General features: G+C 34.4%; 1 protein-coding gene across 3 annotated transcripts in view; it reads left to right on the top strand.

Annotated features, from left to right (window-relative positions):
• The window catches only part of PDS5A (PDS5 cohesin associated factor A), a 153,947-nt gene that overhangs the window by 56,253 nt on the left and 69,753 nt on the right, over positions 1-27,941 (top strand). For 2 of the 3 annotated variants that reach the window (XM_036908506.2, XM_036908507.2), the window contains exons 3-9: positions 9,318-9,521; positions 10,627-10,713; positions 11,235-11,332; positions 16,635-16,761; positions 18,570-18,650; positions 20,805-20,945; positions 25,791-25,906. In XM_036908506.2, the coding sequence (XP_036764401.2) occupies positions 9,318-9,521; positions 10,627-10,713; positions 11,235-11,332; positions 16,635-16,761; positions 18,570-18,650; positions 20,805-20,945; positions 25,791-25,906 (854 nt within the window). The remainder of the gene's footprint in view (positions 1-9,317; positions 9,522-10,626; positions 10,714-11,234; positions 11,333-16,634; positions 16,762-18,569; positions 18,651-20,804; positions 20,946-25,790; positions 25,907-27,941) is intronic. The other variant, XM_057502162.1, reaches the window with a different exon arrangement.

Below are 27,941 nucleotides of genomic sequence, written 5' to 3'. Positions count from 1 at the left end.
TTTCTTTTTCCCCGCCCTTATTCCCTCCCTTCCCACCCCTCCTGCCCAGTCCCTTTCCCTTTGGTAGCCGTTAGTCCATTCTTTGGGTTCTGTGATTCTGCTGCTGTTTTGTTCCTTCAGTTTTTCTTTGTTCTTATACTCCACATATGAGTAAAATCATTTGGTACTTGTCTTTCGCCACCTGGCTTATTTCACTGAGCATAATACCCTCTAGCTCCATCCATGTTGTTGCAAATGGTAGGATCGGTTTTTTTCTTATGGCTGAGTAATATTCCATTGTGTATATGTACTACATCTTCATTATCCATTCATCTACTGATGGACATTTAGGATGCTTCCATTTCTTGGCTATTGTAAATAGTGCTGCGATAAACATAGGGGTGCACCTGTCACTTTCAAACTGGAGTGCTGCATTCTTAGGGTAAATTCCTAGAAGTGGAATTCCTAGGTCAAATGGTATTTCTATTTTGAGCTTATTGAGGAACCTCCATACTGCTTTCCACAATGGTTGAACTAATTTACATTCCCACCAGCAGTGTAGGAGGGTTCCCCTTTCTCCACAACCTCGCCAACATTTGTTGTTGTCTGTCTTTTGGATGGTGGTGATCCTTACTGGTGTGAGGTGATATCTCATTGAGGTTTTAATTTGCATTTCTCTGATAATTAGCGATGTGGAGCATCTTTTCATGTGCCTGTGCCATCTGAATTTCATTGGAGAACTGTCTGTTCAGTTCCTCTGCCCATTTTTTAATTAGATTATTTGCTTTTTGTAAGTTGAGGTGCGTGAGCTCTTTATATATTTTGGATGTTAACCCTTTATCGCATCTGTCATTTATGAATATATTCTCCCATACTGTAGGGTACCTTTTTGTTGTATTGATGGTGTCCTTTGCTGTACAGAAGCTTTTCAGCTTGATATAGTCCCACTTGTTCATTTTTGCTTTTGTTTCCCTTCCCCGGGGGAGATATGTACATGAAGAAGTCGCTCACGTTTATGTCCAAGAGATTTTTGCCTATGTTTTTTTCTAAGAGATTTATGGTTTCATGACTTACACTCAGGTCTTTGATCCATTTCGAATTTACTTTTGTATATCGGGTTAGACAGTGATCCAGTTTCATTCTCTTACATGTAGCTGTCCAGTTTTGCTAGCACCATCTGTTGAAGAGACTGTCATTTCCCCATTGTATGTCCATGGCTCCTTTATCATACCTTAATTGACCATAAATGTTTCGTTTAATATCTGGGGTCTTTATTCTGTTCCACTGGTCTGTGGCTCTGTTCTTCTGCCAGTACCAAACTGTCTTGATTACTGTGGCTTTGTAGTAGAGCTTGAAGTTGGGGAGCGAGATTCCCCCAACTTTATTCTTCCTTGTCAGGATTGTTTTGGCTATTCGGGATCTTTGGTGTTTCCATATGAATTTTTGAACATTTGTTCTAGTTCGTTGAAGAATGTTGTTGGTAATTTGATAGGGATTGCATCAAATCTGTATATTGCTTTGGGCAGGATGGCCATTTTGACGATATTAATTCTTCCTAGCCAAGAGCATGGGATGAGTTTCCATTTGTTAGTGACCTCTTTAATTTCTCTTAAGAGTGTCTTGTAGTTTTCAGGGTATAATTCTTTCACTTCCTTGGTAAGGTTTATTCGTAAGTATTTTATTCTTTTTGATGGAATTGTGAATCGAATTGTTTTCCTGATTTCTCTTTCTATTAGTTCATTGTTAGTGTATAGGAAAACCACAGATTTCTGTGTGTTAATTTTTTATCCTGCAACTTTGCTGTATTCCGATATCAGTTCTAGTAGTTTTGGAGTGGAGTCTTTAGGGTTTTTTTATGTACAATATCATGTCATCTGCTAATAGTGACAGTTTGACTTCTTCTTTACCAATTTGGATTCCTTGTATTTCTTTGTTTTGTCTAATTGCCGTGGCTAGGACCTCCAGTACTATGTTGAATAACAGTGGGGAGAGTGGGCATTCCTGTCTTGTTCCCAATCTTTGAGGAAAAGCTTTCAGCTTTTTGCTGTTCAATATGATGTTGGCTGTGGGTTTATCATATATGGCCTTTATTATGTTGAGGTACCTGCCCTCTATACCCATTTTGCTGAGAGTCATGAATGAATGTTGAATTTTGTCGAATGCTTTTTCAGCATCTATGGAGATGATCATGTGGTTTTTGTCCTTCTTTTTGTTGATGTGGTGGATGATGTTGATGGATTTTCAAATATTGTACCATCCTTGCATCCCTGGGATGAATCCCACTTGGTCATGGTGTATGATCCTTTTGATGTACTTTTTAATTCGGTTTGCTAATATTTTGTTGAGTATTTTTGCATCTACGTTCATCAGGGATATTGGTCTGTAATTTTCTTTTTTGGTAGGGTCTTTACCTGGTTTTGATGTTAGGGTGGAATAGGCTTCGTAGAATGACTTTGGGAATATTCCCTCCTCTTCTATTTTTTGGAAAACTTTAAGGAGAATGGGTACTATATCTTCTCTGTATGTCTGATAAAATTCCGAGGTAAATCCATCTGGCCCGGGGGTTTTTTTCTTGGGTATTTTTTTGATTACCACTTCAATTTCTTTTCTGGTAATTGGTTTGTTTAGATTTTGTGTTTCTTCCTTGGTCAATCTTGGAAGGTTGTATTTTTCTAGGAAGTTGTCCATTTCTTCTAGGTTTTCCAGCTTGTTAGCATATAGATTTTCATAGTAGTCTCTAATAATTCTTTGTATTTTGGTTGGGTCTGTCGTGATGATTCCTTTCTCATTTCTGATTCTGTTGATGTGTGTTGATTCTCTTTTTCTCTTAATAAGTCTGGCTAGTGGCTTATCTATTCTGTTTATTTTCTCAAAGAACCAGCTCTTGGTTTCACTGATTTTTTTCCTACTGTTTTATTCTTCTCAATTTTATTTATTTCTTCTCTGATCTTTATTATGTCCCTCCTTCTGCTGTCTTTAGGCCTCATTTGTTCTTCTTTTTCCAATTTTGATAATTGTGATGTTAGACTATTCATTTGGGTTTGTTCTTTAAAAATGCCTGGATTGCTATATACTTTCCTCTTAAGACTGCTTTTCTCTGCATCCCAACAAAGTTGGGGCTTTGTGTTGTTGTTGTGATTAATTTCCATATATTGCTGGACCTCCATTTCAATTTGGTCGTTGATCTATTGACTATTTAGGAGTGTGTTGTTAAGCCTCCATGTGTTTGTGAGCCTTTTTGCTTTCTTTGTACAATTTATTTCTAGTTTTATGCCTTTGTGCTCTGAAAAGTTGGTTGGTAGAATTTCAGTCTTTTGAAATTTACTGAGGCTCTTTTTGTGGCCTAGTATGTGGTCTATTCTGGAGAATGTTCCATGTGCACTTGAGAAGAATGTGTATCCTGTTGCTTTAGGGTGTAGAGTTCTATAGATGTCTATTAGGTCCATCTGTTCTAGTCTGTAGTTCAGTGCCTCTGTGTCCTTACTTATTTTCTGTCTGGTGGATCTGTCCTTTGAAGTGAATGGTGTGTTGAAGTCTCCCAAAATGAATGCATTGCATTCTATTTCCTCTTTTAGTTCTGTTAGTATTTGTTTCACATATGCTGGTGCTTCTGCGTTGGGTGCCTATATATTTATAATGGTTATATCCTCTTGTTGGACTGAGCCCTTTATCATTATGTAATGTCCTTCTTTATCTCTTGTTACTTTCTGTGTTTTGAAGTCTATTTTGTCTGATACTAGTACTGCAACACCTGCCTTTTTGTCCCTATTGTCTGCATGAAATATGTTTTTCCATCCCTTGACTTTTAGTCTGTGCATGTCTTTGGGTTTAAGGTGAGTCTCTTGTAAGGAGCATATAATGGGTCTTGTTTTTTTATCCATTCAGTGACTCTGTGTCTTTTGATTGGTGCATTCAGTCCATTTACCTTTAGGTTGATTATCAATAGGTATGTACTTATTGCCATTTCAGGCTTTGGATTCGTGGTTACCAAAGGTTCTAGGTTACTTTCCTTACTATCTAAGAGTCTAACTTAACTCACTTAGTGTGCTGTTACAAACACAATCTAAAGGTTCTTTACTATTTCTCCTCCTTTTTCTTCCTCCTTCATTCTTTATATATTAGGTATCAAATTCTGTACTTTTTGTCTATCCTTTGATTGACTTTGGGGATAGTTAATTTAATTTTGCATTTGCTTCATAATTAGCTGTTCTACTTTCTTTACTGTGGTTTTATTACCTCTGGTGACAGCTATTCAACCTTAGGAACCCTTCCATCTATAGCAGTCCCTCCGAAAGAGACTGTAGAGATGGTTTGTGGGAGGTAAATTCTCTCAGCTTTTGCTTATCTGGAAATTGTTTAGTCCCTCCTTCAAGTTTAAAAGATAATCTTGCCAGATAAAGTAATCTTGGTTCCAGGCCCTTCTGCTTCATGGCATTAAATACATCATGCCACTCCCTTCTGGCCTGTAAGGTTTCTGCTGAGAAGTCTGATGTTAGCCTGATGGGCTTTCCTTTGTATGTGATCTTATTTCTCTCTCTGGCTGCTTTTAGCAGTTTGTCCTTATCCTTGATCTTTCCCATTTTAATTACTATGTGTCTTGGGTCCCTTGTGTTGAGAGATCTGTGGATCTCCATGGCCTGAGAGACTATCTCCTTCCCCAGATTGGGGAAGTTTTCAGCAACTACCTCCTCAAAGACCCTTTCTATCGCTTTCTCTCTCCTTCTTCTGGCATCCCTATAATGCAAATATTGTTCCGCTTGGATTGGTCACACAGTTCTCTCAATATTCTTTCATTCTTAGAGATCCTTTTTTCTCTCTGTGCCTCAGCTTCTTTGTCTTCCTCTTCTCTAGTTTCTATTTCATTTATTGTCTCCTCCACCGTATCCAACCTGCTTTTAATACCCTCCATCATGCTCTTCAATGATTGGCTCTCCAACCTGAATTCATTCCTGAGTTCTTGGATGTCTTTCTGTACCTCCATTGGAATGTTGATGATTTTTATTTTGAACTCCCTTTCAGGAAGAGTCACGAGGTCCATATCATTTAAATCTTTCTCCGGAGTTGTGTTAATAATTTTACTCTGGACAAGGTTCCTTTGGCGTTTCATGTTTGTATATGGCGCCCTCTAGTGTCCAGAAGGTGTAGTCTCTGGAGCTGCCCAGCCCCTGAAGCAATGTCAGAGTTTGCAGGGGAGCGGCATTGGTTCTTGGGGGGAGGAAAGAGCTAAGAGCTGTTCCTCCCTTCCCGGCTGCTGTGCCTGTCTCCACTGCCTGAACTGGTGCTCAGAACACACAGGTGTAAGTTTTTGTCCCAGAGCAGCTGGATATGGATCCCTGCTTTCCACAAGCGGCCGGAATCCCAGTCTCCCCAGGAACTCTGCCTGTATTACGTTTCCAACCGGATAGTCATGCGAGTCTCATGAAAGCACCGTGAATTGTAGGTTTGTGCTCCCAGAGCAGATCTCCGGAGCTAGGTATTCAACAGTCCCAAGCCTTCCACTCCCTTCCTGCTCCGTTTCTCTTCCTCCCGCCCGTGAGCTGGGGTGGGGGAAGGGCTCGGGTCCCGCAGAGCCATAGCCCTGGTACGTTAGCCCGTTCGGTGAGGTCTGCTCTTTTTTTCCAGGTGTGTGCAGTCTGACGCCATCCTCTTTCCTGTTGCTCTCTCAGGATTAGTTGCGCCAACTATATTTTCTAATTGTATCCAGTTTTAGGAGGAAGCCTCTGTCTCTCCTTTCACGCCGCCATCTTTAATCCAATGACTCTATTGTAATGTTCTTTGAAAAAAAGTAGAGTTTGCATGCCCACTTTGTGATATATGTTTGTCCTGTATCATGTGGTAAGTGTATTATTTTTGTTTTTATTTTTATATAATTTCGCACTCAGAAAAGTTGCAAGTGTAGTAAAAAGAGCTCCTGTATTCTCTGGATGTTAACGTTTTTCATCTTTACTTCAATCTTTTTCCCCCTTCCTATGCTGTCTGAATGAGCATAAAGCCATTTATAACAAAAACATTTAGTTCTTTTAAGATGCCTTTCCTAATGTTTGTATTTAGGCTCATAAGGGACATTGATTTACACTTATTCTCTTCTGTGTTGTTTTTTTCCGTGAGGTCATTCACGCTATAGTTGTCTATATTTTATGACATTGTATGTGATGCATTCCTTTCTGAAAGTTATCAAAACCTACCCAGTGAATGGCTTACCCAAGGACCAGATGTTCTCCTGTGTTACTGTTATTTTTATTAACTATTTTTGCTTCATCCAGAACTTTATTTCTTTTAACATGTTTTGATATATTTGTGTTTATTCCACTTGATTATAACATTAGTTAACATGTAGCTGAGAGAAGTGTTTCTCCAGTTTTAGAATTTTTTATACTGATTTTTAAAATTGTGGTAAAATATATATATAACATAAAATTTACCATTTTAACCAATTTCAAGTGTATAGTTCAGTGGCATTAAGTACATTCACGTTGTGCAAACAGCACCGTTCATCACTAGAACTGTCATCATATCTAACTGAAACTTGGTACTCATTAAACACTTAATACCATATTCCTTCCTCCTCCTGGTCATTGGTAACTATTGTTTTTTCTGTCCCTGTTAATTTTACTACTCTGGGTACCTTATGAAAGTGAAGTCATACATCATTCCAAAAAGGATACAAGATGCTGGTAAGGAACCAATGTTAATATAGTGCCACAGTAAGCTTTCAATTACTTTCTTTTGCCACAACCCACATTAAGAGATCCACTTTCTCCATTACCATTAGCATGTATAATGTGGGGGGTGGTGGCACGGGGAGGGCTGTGCAACACAGAGAAGACAAGTAATGATTTTACAGCATCTTACTATGCTGATAGACAATGATTGTGAAGGGGTATGTGGGGGGGACTTGGTGAAGGGGGGAGCCTAATAAACATAATGTTCTTCATGTAATTATAGATTAATGATACCAAAAAAAAAAAAGAGATCCACTTTATATTAATCTGCCCAAACTTCAGCTAAATATTACCCTTGCCCTATGTGATGCAGTCTAATATTTTATTTTCTTGATCATCATTTCTCTCCATGCTGGTCCTGATCCTGTCTTGGGACTCTGTGACCTAAGACAGATTACCTACAAGCACACAACTTTCCTTGTCCAAAAACTTAGGTGATGATAGCACCTACCTAAAGGAAATAACATGAGTAAACCATTGCCATAATGATTTGCTTCAGAGCCCCACACACCTAATAGATCAGTCCAAATGTATGCATCTTTTTGTCTTTCAGTTCCTCAGCTTCAGGCTTTATCTTCTGAATCATTCTTAATTTCAAGTAGGTAACAGTCTCTACTAAAATGTTCATAGATAACCAGAGATAATACCCGATAAATAGCTTACCGGGTATTAACACTCACAGGGATGTTTGTACTTTAAAAGTAGACTCTCACTGACTAGTGACTGCATAACCAAACCAAGATACGAGGCTGTAACAGAAGAATGGAAAAGAGGGGCTTGGTATTTTGAACAGAGGAGCTATACATATCTATACATACTTGTCTTGTTTGGGACTTTGCACCACTAAAGCCATCTATATACATTGGAGATTACTTTGTAGGAAGGTTTGATTTCACATTTGGTATCTTTTCATAGAAACAGGATTATTCAGTTACTCTATTTCATGTGACAGGTCCCTTCTTCCAATGTATTATTATTAGGTTGAGTAATTCTGTGTCCTCTTTTTCATCCCTGAAATTGGTAATTTGTGACTTCCTGTGTTGTCTTGATTTATCCTTGTCAGTTTTATTAGTCTTTTCAACAATCAGCATATGTCATTGATTTTTCTCTTTTGTATTTGTTTTCTAATTCATTGATGTTTGTTCTTGATGTTATTCCCCCTTTGATTCTACTTTCCTTCTATTTCATTTGTTATTTTTCTGACATCTTGAGATGAAAATGTAGATCACTGGGTTTTTTTCATTCCTTCATTTGTGGTATATACAATTTAAGGTTATAATTTCCCTTCAGTACAGCTTTAACTGCATCCCACAAGTGTTTGCAGTTTATATTTTATTGTCATTCAGTTCAGAATATTTTTGAAATTCCATTATGATTCTTTCATTGATCAGTTGTACTTCACTGAATACTTAAGGAAGAAAAATAAAATCAGTCTTATTATAAACTTTCCACATATTAGAAAAAAAGAAAGATCAGTTCCCAACTTGTTCCTGCCAGTATAACCTCAGTACTGAAATGGCCATAGTTGTCTTAAGAAGTCATAGGTCAATTTCTTTCAAGAGTATAAATGCAAAAATTTAAACAATGTAATAGCAACTCAAGTCTATAATATACAAATGTACTATGACCTAATTCTATTTATTTTTGAATGCAAAGTTGGACTAGAATTAGATTTAGGAATGCAAACTTGGATTAAAATTAGAAAATCAGTCAGTGGGATTTACTCTTTTTAACAGAATTAGAAGGAAAATACAATCACCTCAGCAGGCACAGAAAAAAATGTGATGATGTTCAACACTTATTCATGATATAAAGTTTTGGTAAAACAGAAATAATAGCACAGCTTCAATATTTGACATTGGTGACCGCTAAGATAAAGTATGATTTATTTAAAGGACTTTGAAGGCATGAGGAAATGATCATGATTTGGTAAATGAATGAAGAATTATAGTGTGGCCTTTTGCATCTTTACAGAGAAAATAGAGCAGCATAAAATACAAAAAAATTGTATATAGTGGTTATATTCTGGGGTTGAGAAATTATAGCCTTTTAAACTTTTGTATTTTATTGTGATTCTAAAATGTGCATTTGTTAATTTTGTAACCATAAATAACAATAGAGGTTATTTCATAATTAAAGCTTTTAATCAGAAGTACAACTACATAAAAATATTTAATCTTGGCTTTCTGATGTGAGTTGCAAAACCTATTGTGAAATGAAGTAGTAGTTTAAAGAGCCTAAATCAAGGTAGCAAGATACAAAAGACACATAATTGACAAGGTTGCAAAATACCAAATGAATTTGGTTGTTTGTATGAGGCCAAGAACTTTTTACCTTGGCTAGATGTAAAATGAATAATGGGAGTCTTAAGTTCTTCATAAGTCTAGTACAAATGCAGGTAAGGTATCTCTGAGTAATCCAAAGTCAGTACTTGGTCATGCTGGTGATCTTCACCCAAATTCTTAAATGAAGACTTACAAAAATTTACTGTGAATCCTCTAATAGTAACTGATTTCTAGTTTGTGTTGTAATGGTGATGATTTTTTAGAAAAGATATCCTCTGCTAATTTCTAAACATCGAGTTGATTATATTTTTCCTTTATACATTTTCTGCAGATGGTAGTAAAAACTTTTATGGATATGGATCAGGACTCAGAAGATGAAAAACAGCAGTATCTCCCACTAGCCTTGCATCTTGCATCTGAATTTTTCCTCAGGAATCCCAATAAAGATGTGCGTCTCCTTGTAGCATGTTGTTTGGCTGACATCTTTCGAATCTATGCCCCAGAAGCTCCATATACTTCCCATGATAAACTTAAGGTAAATACAGTCTTTACAAAATTAGTTTACTTTTATACTTTAACTTATCTTTAGGAATGTAGCTTTCACATTATTCATCTCATCATCATAAGATTATATCATAAGTTGTAAAACAAACTATTTATTCAGTTAATTAATATTCATTGACTTATCCACAAACGTGACTGGTATTTTTAAGAAGCATTGAAAGGTGCAGATCAAAACTAGTCCCTGTCTGCTTATTATCTAATCTTCAGGATAGTCCATTACAAAACCCAGTTGGCTGAATTGAAGGGATAAATAGTGGATTGGTGCCACTTTTTTAAACAGTAATGTAGCAGAATTTATGTATTCAAATGCCTATTTTTCCCTGTATGTTATTCTGCACACAAAACTATATGGTCATCTTGGTCGTTCTGCCTTTGTTTGAAATATTTGAGGCACTCCTCATATGAATTGCTCTCTTGAACTAATAACAGATTTTAAATAATTTTTTTCTTGGAAAATTTTAATACTTCAGATTGCTTTCTTTTAAATAGTCCTAAAATCAGTTTGTCCCATATAGGTACTAGTTTGGGTTAAAACTTCTAAAGGAAGTTTAAGAAATGGAGCACCATCATTGTGAATAAGTACTATCCTTGAACCAGTCTGTTACTGTTTTGTTTCACACAAATTTGTAGTCACACATCAAATTCAAAACTAGGTACTGAAAATTTACTATTTACATGTAGGAACTAGTAATGGAAAGACTGATATCCAGGTCTTTAAAGTAAAGATAATTGTTTGCCATGATGCAAGATGTAGATAGTGAAGTAGAAGTTCTGTAGTAGAAGAAAGGGTAAACAGGATACCTTATGGTTCTCTCAGAGTGAGAAAGCCTAAAAATTTGTAACAGTAATAATCTTTATTTTTGCCTCTAAAGTATGTAATTTTATGTGATTTTCTTTTTTCTAGTTTATTTTGAATAATGGACTAGTCCAGTCCCTTCTCATTTGGCTAAAAGAGAATTTTTTTAAATTATAGTTTGTGTTGGAGAATATATATACACAGACTATTAGTGTATTGTGAAAGAATGATAATTAAGTATTTGTATCCAAATTAATGTATTTTATCATTTTTTTAACAGGACATATTTTTGTTTATTACCAGACAATTAAAAGGTTTGGAAGATACAAAGAGTCCACAGTTTAATAGATACTTTTATTTATTAGAGGTAAAAAAAATTATTTAACAAATACTATACTATTTCATGTAATAGAAAATTCTTTATTGTATCTTTTATAATGTAAAATAAATCTTTTTGGTTTTATACAAAGCCCACTTAACAAAATGTCTTTTACAATCCTTTGTTTGCTCCTCATATCCTGAAAAAAATTAAGTATATTCTTCTGGAAAAACTGTTAGATAATTTGAAACTATATTCATCTTTCTGTTTTTATTCTTCTCTAATCCAAAAGAGGATTAGGTTAAATTAATTTTCACTGCTCTTTATATTTACTATGTATGTGTGTCTCCTAACTAACAATTTAGTATTTTTCAATTAGAGAAGGTTAATGCCAATAGACATATGTCTTTTAAAAAATCAAAGTATATGACTCCTTTAACAACTGTAATTTTATATTTTGGTTCTTTATAAGCTTTAATATAGATTTCTAATTCTAAGAATTAAATTTTATTAATGAGTTTGCTTTTTTGTAACTATTCTGTATAGATAATTATTTTTATTTATTTAAGAATTTAGCTTGGGTTAAATCATACAACATCTGCTTTGAATTGGAAGATTGCAATGAAATTTTTATTCAGCTTTTTAGGACTCTCTTCTCAGTGATCAAGTAAGTTATTTTTTTAAGCTTCTCTATCTTTTTCTTGCTGGGCATATTGAAGTATCATGTACTATGCATACGCATTAAAATCTTTTACAGTTTTATAAGGAAATGTTTCCTTAGAAGACTTAAATGTGAAGAAGAAAATCAATTTGTTGCCTGAAAGCTGCCTTTGCCCTATACTGCCATTTAAAAAGACTATAAGTTACAGTCATTTGTTCTCATAAAGCAAATGGTGTGAGACCTTATATAATGAAGTACTAAATTATGAGGTGGAAATTACAAGTATTGTAAATACTATTAGTGAATGCTAGGAGGCATAATAGCTCAGTGGTTGAGATGCACTGACTTTTAATTTTTCCATTTTAGGGCTAGAAAAAAATCTTAAGCCTTGTTCTTTCCTTATAGAAATTGAGAAAGTAATTCAAGGAAAAAGGAGTGTGGTGGATTGCCCAAGGACAGACTGCTGAACAGGAGAGCCCAAACTCTGATTTCAGTCCAGTGTTTTGTTTATATGTAGTATACCAAGCATTGTTATGATAAATGTTCTACAGCATTACATTATATAGAAACATAATATACCTTACATAAATTTTAATTTTTCTAGTAACCAGCACAGAAAGGTGGAAACAAATGAAATTTACTTCAGTAACCTATTTTTCCACAATATCCAAAAGCATTGTTATTTCAACATACAGTTCTGTATATACATACCACAAGCATTCGACAACCAAATGGCTATTGGCTAATGGCTTCCATGTTGGACAGCATGCTTCTAGATTTTTTTTGGTAGATTTTTAAATGAGTATTGTATCATCTTTTCCTTTTCCTTAAATACAATGGTAGGACTAGAATTTAATGTGGAATAAAGGAAAGAGTGAGCTGGTCTAGAAATAGAATCTTATAAAGAGACTGCAGAAAAAAAGCTTCCTGTGGCAGCTAACTGAAGGCCCTTCAATAAGTGATAAAATACATAAACTGCCTTTTGTATTAGTTAGCTTTTGCTGTATAACAAAACAACCCAAAACTTGGTATGTTAAAACAGCCATTTTACTCAGTGATTCTGCTTTGCAATTCAGCTGGGCTGGCCTTATTCCTATACTTGCAGTTGATTGGCAGGACATGTGGCAGTTGACTGAAGTAATAGGATAGTTGGGTCAGGTCTCTCTCTCTCTTTTTCATCATCTGCCAGTCTAGCCCTGCCCTCTTCCATCTACTGAGTGTGTTTCAAAAGTAGCAGGAAAGGGCAAACCCTACCACACAAACTCTTTTTAAACCTCTGCTCGCTTCTAAGTTTCATTGGCCAAGCAAGGCACATATGCAAGTCCAGATTGAAAGACTGGTTAGACAGACTCATATGTTGATGGGAGGAGCAGAATTTTAAAGGCATGTGCATGCAGAGACTAGAACAATGAGGTGAGAACCAGTTTGTGGCCTTTGTTTGCATTCTACCACATTTTTGCAACTTTTTATTTTAAAATTAAAATCACCAACAGAATTTAAAAAACAAACTTCTGAAATTGTCATCATTTTGTATTCCTTGTGAGCTTAACTGTCCACCTAATTCCACTGCCCACTCTGAAATACTTCTTTCCTCTCACAATTACTTATACATACACCTTTCTTTGATTCTATTAATATTTCTATTTCCTGAATCCAAATGTCTAAGTTTATTATAGATATAATTATGTAATTAAAATAATTCACAATGAGGTATGAGTCAATAAAAGACTTTTGAAACAGGTGTTTATTGCTTTGTATTTACTGATACATTTACTATCTGTTGTTACTTTTCTTCAATCTGAAGGACTTACTTAAACATTTCCTAGTAGTTCAGGTCAGCTGCTAGAATTCTTTCAGTTTTTGAAAGTGAAAAAGTCTTTGTTCCACCTTCATTTTTGAAAGTTATTTTCACTGTAAGAGTTCCAGGTTGATAGGCTTTTTTTTTTTTTTTCCCCTTTTTTCCCACCCTCTTTCAGTACTTTTTAAGATGTTACTCCATCTTTTTCTGGTTTGCATTGTTTCTAATGAACAGTTTTTGTCATTTTTAGTTTTTGTTCCTCTACATTTAATACATCTTTTTTTCCTCTATCTGTGTTTAAGATTTTCTCTTTATACTGGTTTTAAGCAGTTTGATTATGATGTACCATGGTAGGGTTTTCTTCCTGTTTCTTGTGCTTGGGGCTCATTGAGCTTCTTGGATATGTGGGTTTACCCTTTTGATTACTCTGTGAGATGCCCTGAAAAATTCTGAGATTTTTCACTGTAGTGAGAATATGCACTGTTGTAAGACCTTTGTGAGTTTCAGGTATTATTCCCTCTGCTCCTTTCAGTTGGTGCCTTCCCCAAACTCAAGAAGTTTCCTCACATGCCTCTGGTGATCACTAAGCACTTGAAAACTTAGAGGTATCCTCTTGCCTGTTCTCTGAGTAGTTCTCTCCCCTCTGGTATTCTGCCCTGCAGACTTAGTCTTCCCAGGCTCAGGAAAACCTTTAGGCTCTGCTATGGTTCCCTTCCCCACATTGCAGCTTGGAAACTTACCAGACAGTAAGTTGGGAAAATTGTAGGGTTTACCTCATTTATTTCTGTCTCTCAGCAACATGTGCATGATGTCCAATGTCTGAAAACTGTTGTTTCATATATATTGCCCAGTTTTTTAGTTGTTTCAGGGTAGGAGGGTAAAGCCTGTTTGTGTATTACATCTTGACTAGAAACTGTGGACATTTTTTTTTGTTGTTGTTGTTGTTGTTATCATTAATCTACAATTACATGCAGAACATTATGTTTACTAGGGTCCCCCTTCACCAAGTCCCCCTGACAATCCCCATTACAGTCACTGTCCATCAGCATAGTAAGATGCTATAGAATCTCTACTTGTCTTCTCTGTGTTGTACAGCCCTCCCCGTGCCCCCCCCCCATATTATACATGCTAATCGTAATGCCCCCTTTCTTTTTACCTTCCCTTATCCCTCCCTTCCCACCCATTCTCCCAGTCCCTTTACTTTTGGTAACTGTTAGTCCATTCTTGGGATCTGTGATTCTGCTGCTGTTTTGTTCCTTCAGTTTTTCTTTGTTCTTATACTCCACATATGAGTGAAGTCATTTGGTACTTGTCTTTCTCTGCCTGGCTTATTTCACTAAGCATAATACCCTACAGCTCCATCCATGTTGTTGCAAATGGTAGGATTTGTTTTCTTCTTATGGCTGAATAATATTCCATTGTGTATATGTACCACATCTTCTTTATCCATTCATCTACTGATGGACACTTGGGTTGCTTCCATTTCTTGGCTATTGTAAATAGTGCTGCAATAAACATAGGGGTGCATCTGTCTTTTTCAAACTGGGCTGCTGCATTCTTAGGGTAAATTCCTAGAAGTGGAATTCTTGGGTCAAATGGTATTTCTATTTTGAGCTTTTTGAGGAACCTCCATACTGCTTTCCACAATGTTTGAACTAATTTACATTCCCACTAGCAGTGTAGGAGGGTTCCCCTTTCTCTGCAACCTCGCCAACATTTGTTGTTGTTTGTCTTTTGGATGATGGTGATCCTTACTGGTGTGAGGTAATATCTCATTGTGGTTTTAATTTGCATTTCTCTGATGACAAGCCATGTGGAGCATCTTTCCATGTGTCTGTTGGCCTTCTGAATTTCTTCTTTGGAGAACTGTCTGTTCAGCTCCTCTGCCCATTTTTTAATTGGATTATTTGCTTTTTGTTTGTTGAGGTGTGTGAGCTCTTTATATATTTTGGATGTCAACCCTTATTGGATCTGTCATTTATGAATATATTCTCCCATACTGTAGGGTACCTTTTTGTTGTATTGATGGTGTCCTTTGCTGTACAGAAGCTTTTCAGCTTGATATAGTCCCACTTGTTCATTTTTGCTTTTGTTTCCTTTGCCCGGGGAGATATGTTCATGAAGAAGTCGCTCATGTTTGTGTCCAAGAGGCCATTATTTTTTTAAGTGTGTTTTCATCTCTTTTCTTAGTCCATTTCTATTCCCAACTATGTACAGATATATACTCTCCAGTTTTTTTGCATCAAGCTGAATATCTCTCTTCTTTCTATCCTGCTCACACTCCCTTCTACACAAACACACACACACACACACACACACACACACTGTATAATTTATCCTGCACAACCTTGGCCTTTAAAAAAACAAGATATTTGGAGGAGGACATGCAAAAGAGGGGTATCTTTCTAAAACTTGTAGAAAATTGTGTATCTAGTGATATGACAATTTCTCCACTAAAAATTTTTATCTTTGCATTTACCACTAATTGCCCAAGAGGTCTATTATATGTTAGTTCAAGTTACTTATTTTTTTAAATTACAGGTTAGAGATACATGAACAGTATTTAAAATATAATTTAGTCTTGATTTAAATTCTCTGTTTCTATAGTAGTATAACTAAATTATATCATATCTCTTGATTTGTCTTTGCATATGTATTCTGAAAAATGTGAAAATGGACAAGTTTTAGTTAAGATACAGTCAGAAAGAGACAAACTTAGATGTTTCACTAGTTATAACATTTTTTGTAGCCAGTCTCTTTAGGTAAAGACTATCAGCAGTAGACATATTTATTGAGGAGGCCTGCAGTTGACTCTTCACTGGCTAAGGAAGCTGGACTCAAATTCTTGGATTTACACCTTGTTGATTTTTCATTTGTTTGTTTGAAATTCTTTGAGAGATAAACCATGATGACATTTTCAGAACCTTGTAGGCTTAAGTTTTAATAAGCATTTTATATCAGACATTTGATTTTCAGTATTAGTGAACTAAAATTACCCCAGTGGCAAAGATACATAGCAAAAATTGATTGAATTGACTTAGGCTCTTTTGGTGTTTATGGTTTTATTTTGGGGAATGTAGTAAGATCTAAAGGATAAAAAGGATGAAAAACTGTCAACTTTTGTTATCTTGTGCATTTTTTGTTTCTTTCCTTAAAATTTTATCACCTTTTAAAATTGGGGGTTATATAAGCAAAGATATAAGTGAGCCTTTCTTTGAAGTTGACATTTTTGTTTGGTTGTATTTAACTCACTCTTTGAATCCTAATTGTGTAGGAACTTAATTCATTTTTAAAGTCTTTGTTTTTGTAAAATACAACAATACCTTAAAGCTGTTGTATAATCAACAGAGGGAGAAGGTAAATAGAAGAGCCAAAATATCTTTGCCATTATTGGCATGGTTTTCACAAATAAAAACCCTTTTATATCTGAGATAGTTGTTTTAAACTGTGAGGTTTAATTGTTTTTTGTAAGCCTGAATTTTTTTTCTCTTCTTCATTTTTTGTTTTTAGCAATAGTCACAATAAGAAGGTACAAATGCACATGCTAGACTTGATGAGTTCTATCATCATGGAAGGTGATGGAGTTACTCAAGAATTATTGGACTCCATTCTTATTAACCTCATTCCTGCACATAAGGTCTGTGTAATATGAAGATATTTATTAAAGCTAGTAGTATACATATGAAAAATAATTGTTCTTCACCATTTGCAATCCTACATAGTTATTCTTGCTTGTCATTCTCCAGCACCAAACAAAATTGAGTAACACACATCAGTCTTGTAGCTATTATTGTTTTTAGAAGTTAATGTTGAATAACATAAATATTGTGGGAGACTTTCATTCAGGTAAGTGCTACCTATTTTCTGGAAAACTAAATGTGTTTCAAATTCATCACTTTTATCTAATCCGGGAATTATAAAGAGAGTACTGTCTTAGTTAGTTTTGGTTTTGGGCAGGGGGGAGAGGAAAATGAATTTTCTCCTTTGTAACATGGATGTGGAGGATAGGAATTTCTATTCTCAGAACCCATATCCTAAATTTTTCTTAGACACTTTCAGAAAAAGATTTGGGTAGAAAGAGGAACTGTATGGTTTATGTTAAGGGGACAAGGATGATTCAGAGCTGTATATTCCTCTCCTTTTCCTTTTTCTGTTTTTTTATGCTAGGTCCTCCTAAGAAACTGAAGGACTTAGCTCCCCATGTTCCACCACTGGTCTGTATTCAGGCCTACCCCGTTGTTGATATTTTACCCATGCTCTTTTCCTGTAACAGTTCAGTGACTTATTATCAGATGTTAGATGAACAGTCTATCTAATTATACTTACTCACATTAAGATATAATTAATTATAAATTATAATTCTCTTGGTTCTGTGACTCTAAATATCATTGGCATTTTATGAATTCAAATGAATTTGTAATTGGTCAAAATTTTGAGAGTATGGCAAAGAGGAGAAGTATATGTTAATGCAAAGTAAGAGAGGAAAAACTTTTAAGAGGAATAGATAGCATATTTGGTGTTTCTATTCTAGTTTGCAGTTTTATGAATAGGAAATATACCCTTAAAGGAAATAGAAAGGTTTTCCAGGTCTACTACTGTCAGAACACACATTGATTAGACAATGAAATACTGCCTTAATTTTGAGCTAATCTTATCCTTTTGGCAATGGAATGAAATCCGGGAGCAAGGGTCAGATCTGATCCCCTGCCTATTTATGTAAATAAAGTTTTATTAGAAGACATCCATGCTCATTCATTTTCATTTTGTCTGTGGCTGCTTTCATGCTACAGCAGCAGAGCTGTATAGTTAGAGCAGTGACTGTATGGCTCACAAAGCTTAAAATATGTACCATCCAGCTCTACATAAAAAGTTTGCTATTGATCTTGAGTATAGGGTTTCCTAGCCTCTTTTTGGGAGAGGTGACTATATCTTTTCTTACAGTCTTTCTCAGAGTCTTTAATTTGTTGCAGTGCATTGGGAATCTTGAGGAGCAAACACAGTATTCAGCATTTCAAAAATATAATTGAAAATTTTACTTGGAATACTTTCTTGTCAGAACACACATTGATTAAATAGACAATGAAATACTCAGGATGGTGGGTTAGAGAAGGTTATGTGTGTGTGTTTGTTTACTACAATTGACGGTTCAAATGATTAACAAAGACAACCAAAAAGACTTAGGTCCATTTTGAGTTTAATAAAACTAAACTTAAATAGGGTTGAACATTTGACTAGCTAATCTATTTTAGTTTTTGATTCATAGTTGGATTGCAACTTTGACATTTGGGAACACTTTACCAAAGGATAGTGGGTAAAACCTTGAATTGGATTCACTTCTGTTTTTTTGTTTAATATTTTATAGATATGAAGACTGTAGTGTTCTAATGGTGCTATCATAAATTCACTAATTCATTTGTAACTTGGCATATTTTTATTGTGTTTCAGAACTTAAATAAACAGTCCTTTGACCTCGCAAAAGTTCTGTTGAAAAGGACAGTCCAGACTATTGAGGCATGCATTGCCAATGTATGTATTTCTGTCTATATTTATTCCATAATTGTGTGACTCTTAATCCATAGTACTAATTTATCAAAACCTTTCACATATACATTTGTTTAGCCTATAATTTCATCTATAAAAAAACTGATATGACCAAATTGACAAAATGCAGCATATCTTTATAGGCTTTATTGGCATTTTTAAGTGGCACAAGATGGTTTTTACTTCATGAAAACTTGCCTACAACTCCAACTCCCTTTTCTATTACCTTGTGTTTATGTTTATCTTTTTATTATGTGGATTTGCTAATCTCTTTCACATTTTTCCCTTCATTTTTATCTTTGGCTCTGTGTCTATATTAATTTTCCTCCTTGTGTCTTTCATTCTTCTGAAACCTTTTGTTTCTCCCTCTTAAGTAGTTGTTATATAGTAATAAAATTACTTTTTTTTTTTTTACTTCATTGAATGGAAGGTTTTTTCCTAAAAAAATCAATTAAGTTATTTAGAAGAGAAAAAGAATATTAATAATTCTACTTTAATGTAGGAACTAATTCCATTGTTGCATATTTGTTCACACTCAAACCTATTTTTTCACATACTCTATGTAAAATTTTGACTTTTCGTCATTTAAATATATTTCCATATTTTGACATTTAATATGGGCTATACATTAAATATAACATTTAATATGAACTATAAATGTTCCTTTGAACTGACATATACTCATAATTTTTTTTTTTTGAGAGGGCATCTCTCATATTTATTGATCAAATGGTTGTTAACAACAATAAAATTCTGTATAGGGGACTCAATGCACAATCATTAATCAACCCCAAGCCTAATTCTCAACAGTCTCCAATCTTCTGAAGCATAACGAACAAGTTCTTACATGGTGAACAAGTTCTTACAAGTTCTTACATGGTGAACAGTGCAAGGGCAGTCATATCACAGAAACTTTCAGTTTTGATCACGCATCATGATATACTCATAATTTACCTAACTATTTCCCTGTTGCCTTGTATTTAGATTTTTTCGGGTGTATTCCTTTAGTGATTATCTTTATGAATGTGGCACTTATCTATTATTGGGTTATTTTCCACATATAAAAACCCAAATGAGAGTACATTTAATTTTAAGTGGTATGACTTACCGGTATTATTTATTGATACCTAAACATGGTAAAAAAAAAAAAAAGTTTTCTCAAATAGTGCAAAAAAACAGTGAAAAAGTGTCTTGAATCTGAACACATTAGTCTCAATTCTCAGAAATAAGTATCACCAATAGATTTTCATATATCCTTCCAGAATTAGTGGTGTGTGTGTGTGTGTGTGTCTGTGTGTGTGTGTGTGTGTGTGTCTGTCTGTCTCTGTGGGAATTTTGTTAAAACTATTTTCCTTTTTCTTTTCAAGGTTTATGTAGTAAATATGAATATTTTCTAACTCTGAATGTATGTTGCTTTTTAAAAGAAATATATCATTTGATGATACTACTAGAAATAAATGGTATGCTAGTATCTATTGCATATAATTGCCCCTTAGCATTTTTAAATTTAATGTCATTTTCCTAAGTGTGTATTTGTGTTGTCAGGGAGTAGAAGTATATTTTAATTTCTGCTCCTAATGTTATTTTTTTTCTTTCTAGCATTCTTTCAAATTATTTGTATCATCACCTTTTCCTTTTTTTTGTCCTCTGAGTCAAAATGTATTTAGCTTCCTCTGGATATTTTATAAAAAAACAAAACTCATCTCCCACTTTTAGATACTTTTTATTACTAAACTCATGAAAAATTAGACTTAACAGTCAAAAACATTGAGACTTTAAAAGTTTTCTCTGCTATGAGGAAATTTCTCTATAAAATTCTCTATAATGAATTACATGATTTATCTAACTTGTTTTGTTTTAATGAAAGTTAAGACTCCTAGAAATGTCATTCTATTTTGAAAGAAAGCTAACAACCCAATTGTTTTTTTTACCTTTCTCCCTATAACATTCATATTTTGGTATTTAGAGGTTTATTTCTTCCATCTTGGTGACTGTCCTATCATATAGGTCTTGAAACATCTGTTTTATCCTCTTCAGTTTTATTGTAATGCTTAATTGATTGTTTTTTTAACATGTTTATAAAAATCCTATCCAAGTTTTTTAATGAAATGGGTATTTTATTTTTAATATCTCCTATAGTTTTTCAATCAAGTCTTGGTGCTGGGAAGATCTTCAGTAAGTGATTTGTCAGAACATGTATTTGATCTGATTCAGGAGCTTTTTGCAATAGATCCTCATTTATTATTGTCTGTCATGCCGCAGCTTGAATTTAAACTGAAGGTAGGAACGACTATAATTTTTAAACCCTTTAAGCTTCAAGAGAAAATATATATCACTTAGTTTTCTCTAATTCTAATAGAATAAAATGCGAGTTCAATTTATCTTCTTATATTTAATTAAGAATACGTTTTTTAATCATTTGAATAAAACAGTATCTCTCCTCTGGGTGATAGGAGAATTTACATTACAAAATTATAACACACCCAGTTGTTAAATATCTGATATATGCAGTGAAAAAAACAATAGATATGAAAAGTGGTATTATCCCATAAGGGGTTGACATCCCAAATATATAAAGAACTCATAAAACTCAACACCAAAAGTACAAATAATCCAAATAAAAATGGGAAGAGGAACTGAATAGACATTTTTTCCAAAGAAGACATAAAGATAACCAACAAACACATGAAAAAATGTTCAGCAACACTAATCATCAGGGAAATAAATTCAAATCAAAACCACAATGTGATATCACCTCATATCAGTCAGAATGGCTAATATCAAAAAGGCGATGAATGTTGGCAAGAATATGGAGAAAGGGAACTCTTGTCACTGTAGGTCGGAAGATAAACTGGTACAGCTATCATGGAAAACAGTCTGGAGATTCTTCAAAAAATTAAAATAGAAATATCATTTAATCCAGTAATTCCATTTCTGGATGTTTACCAGAAAAAAACAGACACTAATTTGAAAAGATATATACACCCCAGTGTTTATTGCAGCATTTATTTATAATAGCCAAGACATGGAAGCAACCTAAGTGCCCATCAATAGATGAATAGATAAGAATAGGTAAAGAAGATGTGGTACATACATAACAATGGAATTTTAGCCATAAAACAAAATTTTGCCATTTACGATATTGATGGATGGTATTATGCTAAGTGATAGAAGTCAGAGAAAGACAAATACCATAGGATTTCATTTATGTGGAACCTAGAAAACAAAACAAATGAGCAAATAACCCAGAAATAGACTCATAAATACAGAGAACAACCTGGTTGCCAGAGAGGAGATGGGTTGGGGAATAGATAAAATAGGTGAAGAGGAGTAAGAGGTACATATTTCCAGTTATAAAATAAATTAAGTCATGGAATGAAAGGTACAGCATGAGAACAGTCAATAATATTGTAGTGACTTGGTATGGCAATAGATGGTAACTACACCTCCCGTGGTATTTTATAATGTATATAAATGTGGACACTTAAAACTATTATAATATGTCAACTTACTTAAATTTAAAAAGAAAAGGAAAAAATGGTATTATTCCAGAACCTTATAATATATATTGTTATTAAATGGTATTAGAGCATCAAATGATTTGTACTGAGTACTGACAGGGTCTTGATTATAACCATATGACCCACAAGTTTCACTGTACAATTTGGGAGTATATCTATTCTTTTATAATCAAATAAGCAAGGACTTTATAACTCCTCAAAAAATACTAAGAGTTTGACTATTGATCGCCTATTCCAGCTGAACTGTAGAAAATAACACCTTATATTTGCTCAGTATTCTGGACTATTTGAAAGGCTTTTAAATCCAATATCTTACTGATCCCTAATCAAACTATGCTATAATCAAGACCAACATTAACATTTTTGACTTTTGAGATGAGAAAACTTAACATGAAATATTTTGCCCAGTTGCACAGTTAAAACAGATTTGGGATTAGAACTCCTATTTGCACACTTTTAAACCATGTATAGGTGATTAAGAAATGTCCATATTGTCTTTATTTATAAGCATTTGTTATTTATCATATAAAGGACATTATACCAGGCTTCTAAGAAACTGTGTTGTGTGGAATATACTGTATAGAGAAAAGGGTTTATTTGTTTTGTTTTAAATATTAAGAGTTTATTTTAACAACAACCTAAAGTCATTACCAAATTATTTTTAAGTATAAGGCATTGAAATATTTTCTCCCAATCTACTCATATATAATCTGAATATGAAAAGTCAAGACTTTTTAATTCCTAAGACTGCCATGACAGATGTTGGAAGACAATTAGGAGCTTCTTTTAGATTTCCATGTATGGACTTAATATGTTTGTTCATACCCGTTCTTCTATAGGTCCATTTATATAAAGCAGAGGTTGCTTACAAGCTGAATCCAACCCAACAATCAGTTTTACTTGATAGATTTTATTTTAAAACCTCATACAAATAATTTTTTCTTTTTAATATGCTAACATTGAATGAATGCATACATTTTAAAAATCAGACTTAGTTTAAAAATTCAGATGTATGCAGTCTCTTTTTTTTTTTTTTTTAAATCCGATAATTTGGCAATGTTGGGCCCTTATTTCTATATGACAACAAAATGGCTAGAACTGAGTAGTAACACCTTAAATGGGCATTATGAAGTTTTCAGTCTACCATAGTCCACAATTGGTCCTTTATCTCGTACCTTTTTTTTATTCATCTGATTTGTTTTATAGGCTTACTTTGAAGGTATATGCACTAGAATTTTTTTAATAGATTTCTTAATTCCTCTTTTTAAAGAAATTAATAATATAGTCAGTTAAATATTATTTCAGGCTGTATGATCTCTTTTAGTATAATATTTATAACAGAAAACCATTGACTTTTTTTGTTTTTCTATGTTCTTAGGTAAATTCCTGCCTTCTTAAAACTTTATACTGAACTAATACCATGTCTAAATAATATTAATAAAGGAATATTTTTATTGTCTTACAACAGACGCAATCACCTGTGTTCTTAGTTGCTCCTGAGTGAAACATTGGCCTGTACAGTATTACTTTTCACATCACAAATGAAGAAACTGAGATTCAGAGTAGTTTAGGTACTATCTATATATAAATAGTGTGCCCTTTCTGAGTCACTAGTGTGCATTAAGCAGATGGCCTACAAAGTTTTATGGCTGTGGTGATTTTCTGTATTTATATCTTGTAGTTATATATTTATATCTTGTAGTTATATAGTTACAGCTTTTCATAGTTAAGAGGATAGGTTACAATCTTCTGTATAAAAGTATAAATGTCCACAGAATGCTGTTCTCCTATGTTTAATTATGGAGTTATGGAATATGGTTAAATGTGGAAATATGCTACTTGGAGCCTTGGCTGTAGTTACCAGGAAATTGCTGTATTTTATATTTAAGACTTTGCTCATGGCAGGCAAAGAGAGACTGACATTTACATTTATTCTCCAGATTTAAAAGCAGTTATAATAGCCTTACTTTGGTCGGAGTGAAAATTTTCACAGAGAATTGTTCCAAGTCAATTACTTTGTAAATAAAAACAGTAATAGAGTTATTAATTTTTCTAGCTAAGATTGAAGAGAAATAAAAACTAGGTGCCCATTGGAATTTCTTTTAGAAATCCAGTAAATTGTTAATGGGGAATTTCTAATTTCTATCCACTTTTTAAATTACTAAGATATTTGTATTTAATAATGTATTATATAATTTCTTAGAGATCATTTTCACTTTCAGATAGATTAATAATACAGCCAAACATCAATGATATTAAATGATTTTTGCACAAAATATTTACCATCACTACAATCGTATACTGACCTTACTCAAGGGATTTATTTAAAATTTTTAAAAGGCAGGGGAGCATGTCTTCACTTAGGTTTATTTCAGTAGTTAAATATATAGGTGTGAAATGTCACATGATTCGAAATAATCACTAAGCTACTAAAATAGTCACTTGTAAGTACAATTAAATTTGCACTTTAATTTTTGATGTTTAAGGATTGATTTTTCTTTAAAAAGAATCATTTTGGTTAGTCAGTGGGACTGAACTAAAAGATGGCACTAATCTGCATTGTTGTTATATTGCTGGAAAAAAACATGGTCAAAGAAAATCTTTTTTGTAATTATAAGTGTTACAGCTTGATACAGTTTTCATTTTTACATCTTTAGTAAGTGTGCATGTTTTATCCACAATATCCCTATTTCTGAGAGTTAAGACATTAGGAAAAGACTGTATCCCATGGTCTTTATTTTTAATTTACTGCCTTCCCATGAGTATTTGCTTGTTGTATTTCTGGTATTGCTTTAGACACATTTTATTTGAAAACTTAAGACAAATAGCAATTGCTTTTAGTAATTGCTTTTATTTTCTTAGTGAATGTGTGATTTTTTTTAAAAAGTTCCACGCACCATGTGGTTTCAGAAAAAAAATTTTATATAAATAACAGGCATCAGTAGTGAAACTGGAACAGAGTTTTCATAGCAAATAGTGATTCAACATAAGAAAATAGGAGGCCCTTTTGGAAAAAACTTCAAACTAAGTTTTGCTTTTTTGTATCTTTTAGTTACTTAACCTTGTTGATCCTCTTAAGTTTCTTACTCTTCTACATAGATGTTTTTTCCTGAAGCATGACATTCTTTAGTGACATATTCTCTAGTTAGTAGGGAATCCTTGATTAAAAGTTTAAATATCAAAACCTTAATTGATATGGGTTTATGATGGAGCTCACATTGCAGGAAATATTTCTTATAAAGAAAGGTTATTAGGGTGGGAACATTCACAGTTTCGTCCTTCACAGAATTTTTTTCTAGGGATTTTAGAGAATGTTAAAATTGAATGACTACCTTCATATTTCTACTACAATCTGTGTAGATTGCAAACCAGCAATGAAGTTAGCATAAATTAGCAGTTGAGAGGGTGTGAAATAAGGGCAAAGAACCAGATGATATAAGATGGAATCAAATCAATCTTTGCATAGTAAATGAGAGATATGATAGTTTAAAGTTCTTGTCATTATAAAGTTCTTGAATTTGTAACTTCTTGGGAACATTTTATGTTACTTCCTCTAGTCTGATGAATAAACACCCAGTTTCATTTGTTTTTTCTTTTTCCTTAGAGCAATGATGGAGAAGAGCGATTAGCTGTTGTTCGTCTCTTAGCTAAATTGTTTGGTTCTAAAGATTCCGATTTGGCAACACAGAATCGTCCTCTTTGGCAATGTTTTCTTGGACGGTAAGAGAACATACAGTTTTATGGATTCTGACTTTCATGTTTTGGAGGCTAGTGAGTATGGTTCCACTTGATTAAAAACCACACATACCAAAACTATAGTTGATATGTATTTGCATCTTTAGTGTCTGCATTGCTGTCTTTCCTAAAGAATAATACAGTGTAGGACAGGACAGATTTTTTTATGAAGAAAGCTTATTTTTTACCCATGTAAGACTTCAATCTTTTTTGTGCTAAAAAAATGTCTTTAGAGTAAATAGATAGGCAACATCCGAAAATGTCCAGAGTCTTAAGATTTTTGAATAAACCACAAGACTGAAGACAGTGGTCCAAGCCATGCCATTTTTTAGTTCAGTAATTTATTCATTTACTAATGCTTATTTTTTGGGTCAGTAGGTTATCTGATTAATGATGTATATTTTGAACTAATTTGATAATATTGTATGATTTTGAAATTGGAAATGTCATTGCTGTTCATTCAAGTAGTGTTCAGCATTCCTTCTCAAGAACTTAGAATTATTACATTCTATGCAACTTGAAGTTGAAAATCTATGAAATTTATTGAATTCTTCCTCGCATTCTACTTACATTTTCTTTGCCTCAAACATTGATTGAGAAGTTGGTTTTTACTATTACTATTCTGGAGAAGGTTTGATAGTCATCATTACTTAATTAACTGATTGAGAAGGCAGGCTCTGAAATTTTCTTAAAGTAAATAAATTCACTATAATAATCCTAGGTTAAATATTAAAATGAAACAAAGAACTCTCTGACAACGACATAATAATATCTTGAGGAGAGGCGGAGCCAACATGGCGGCGTGAGTAGGACAGTGGGAATCTCCTCCCAAAAACATATATACTTTTGAAAATACAACAAACACAACTAGCCCTAAAAGAGAGACCAGAAGACGCAGGACAGTGGCCAGACTGCAGCTACACCAGCGAGAACCCAGCGACTGGTGAAAGGGGTAAGATACAAGCCCCGGCCCGGCGGGACCCGAGCGCCCCTCCCCCCAGCTCCCGGCGGGAGAAGAATAGGCAGAGCGGGAGGGAGACGGAGCCCAGGACTGCCGAACACCCAGCCCCAGCCATCCGGGCCAGAGCGCAGACACAGTATATGCCCAGGGGGCCCTGGATACTGGGAGAACAGGGAGTAAGACCTCTGAGCGGGTGCTGAAGCTGATGCCCCTGTGACAAAGAAAAGCGGGGGCTTTTTGAAAGTCTTAAAGGGACAGGGACTTAACAGCTTGACGGAAACAACCCAGGTCACAGTACAGCAGCTGGAAATTACAGGGAAAACCGGGTGCACTAACCCCCTGGGCAACAGCTCTGAGACCCCTCATGGAGGCAAACAGTCAAGCAGCCCCCCCATCCATCACCCCACCGGGCGCTGCGAAAGCAGAGAAGCAGCCTGAGACAAATTCCGCCCACAGAAAGGGAAATTTCTCCCTCCCGGCCAGGCAAGACACAAAGACCCACTCTACACGCAATTACCCAACACAAGCCACTAGGGGTCGCAGTTGTCCCAGTAAAGAAAGGCCAGTAGCAAGTGAAAATTTTGGCCCTCCCAGCTGACAGTCAATAGCACCTGTCAACATGAAAAGGCAAAAAAATATGATCCAGACAAGACTAACCCAGACAGCTTGAGCATCTGCTACATCTTCCCCTGAGAAGGAATCTGGGGAGATAGATTTAGCCAGTCTACCTGAAAAAGAATTCAAAACAAAAGTCATAACCATGCTGATGGACTTGCAGAGAAATATGCAAGAACTAAGGAAGGAGAATTCAGAAATAAAACAAGCTCTGGAAGGACTTCAAAACAGAATGGACGAGATGCAAGAGACCATTAATGGACTAGAAAACAGAGAACAGGAACGCAGAGAAGCTGATGCAGAGAGAGATAAAAGGATCTCCAGGAATGAAAGAATTTTAAGAGAGCTGAGTGATCAATATAAAAGAAATAATATAAGAATCATAGGCATTCCAGAAGAAGTAGAGAGAGAAAAGGGGATAGAAAATGTCTTTGAAGAAATAAT

Source organism: Manis pentadactyla, chromosome 5 (assembly GCF_030020395.1).
Source record: "Manis pentadactyla isolate mManPen7 chromosome 5, mManPen7.hap1, whole genome shotgun sequence".
Lineage (NCBI taxonomy): Eukaryota > Metazoa > Chordata > Mammalia > Pholidota > Manidae > Manis > Manis pentadactyla.
Note: the sequence above shows the minus strand (reverse complement) of the source record. Positions and strands in the feature narration are given on the sequence as shown.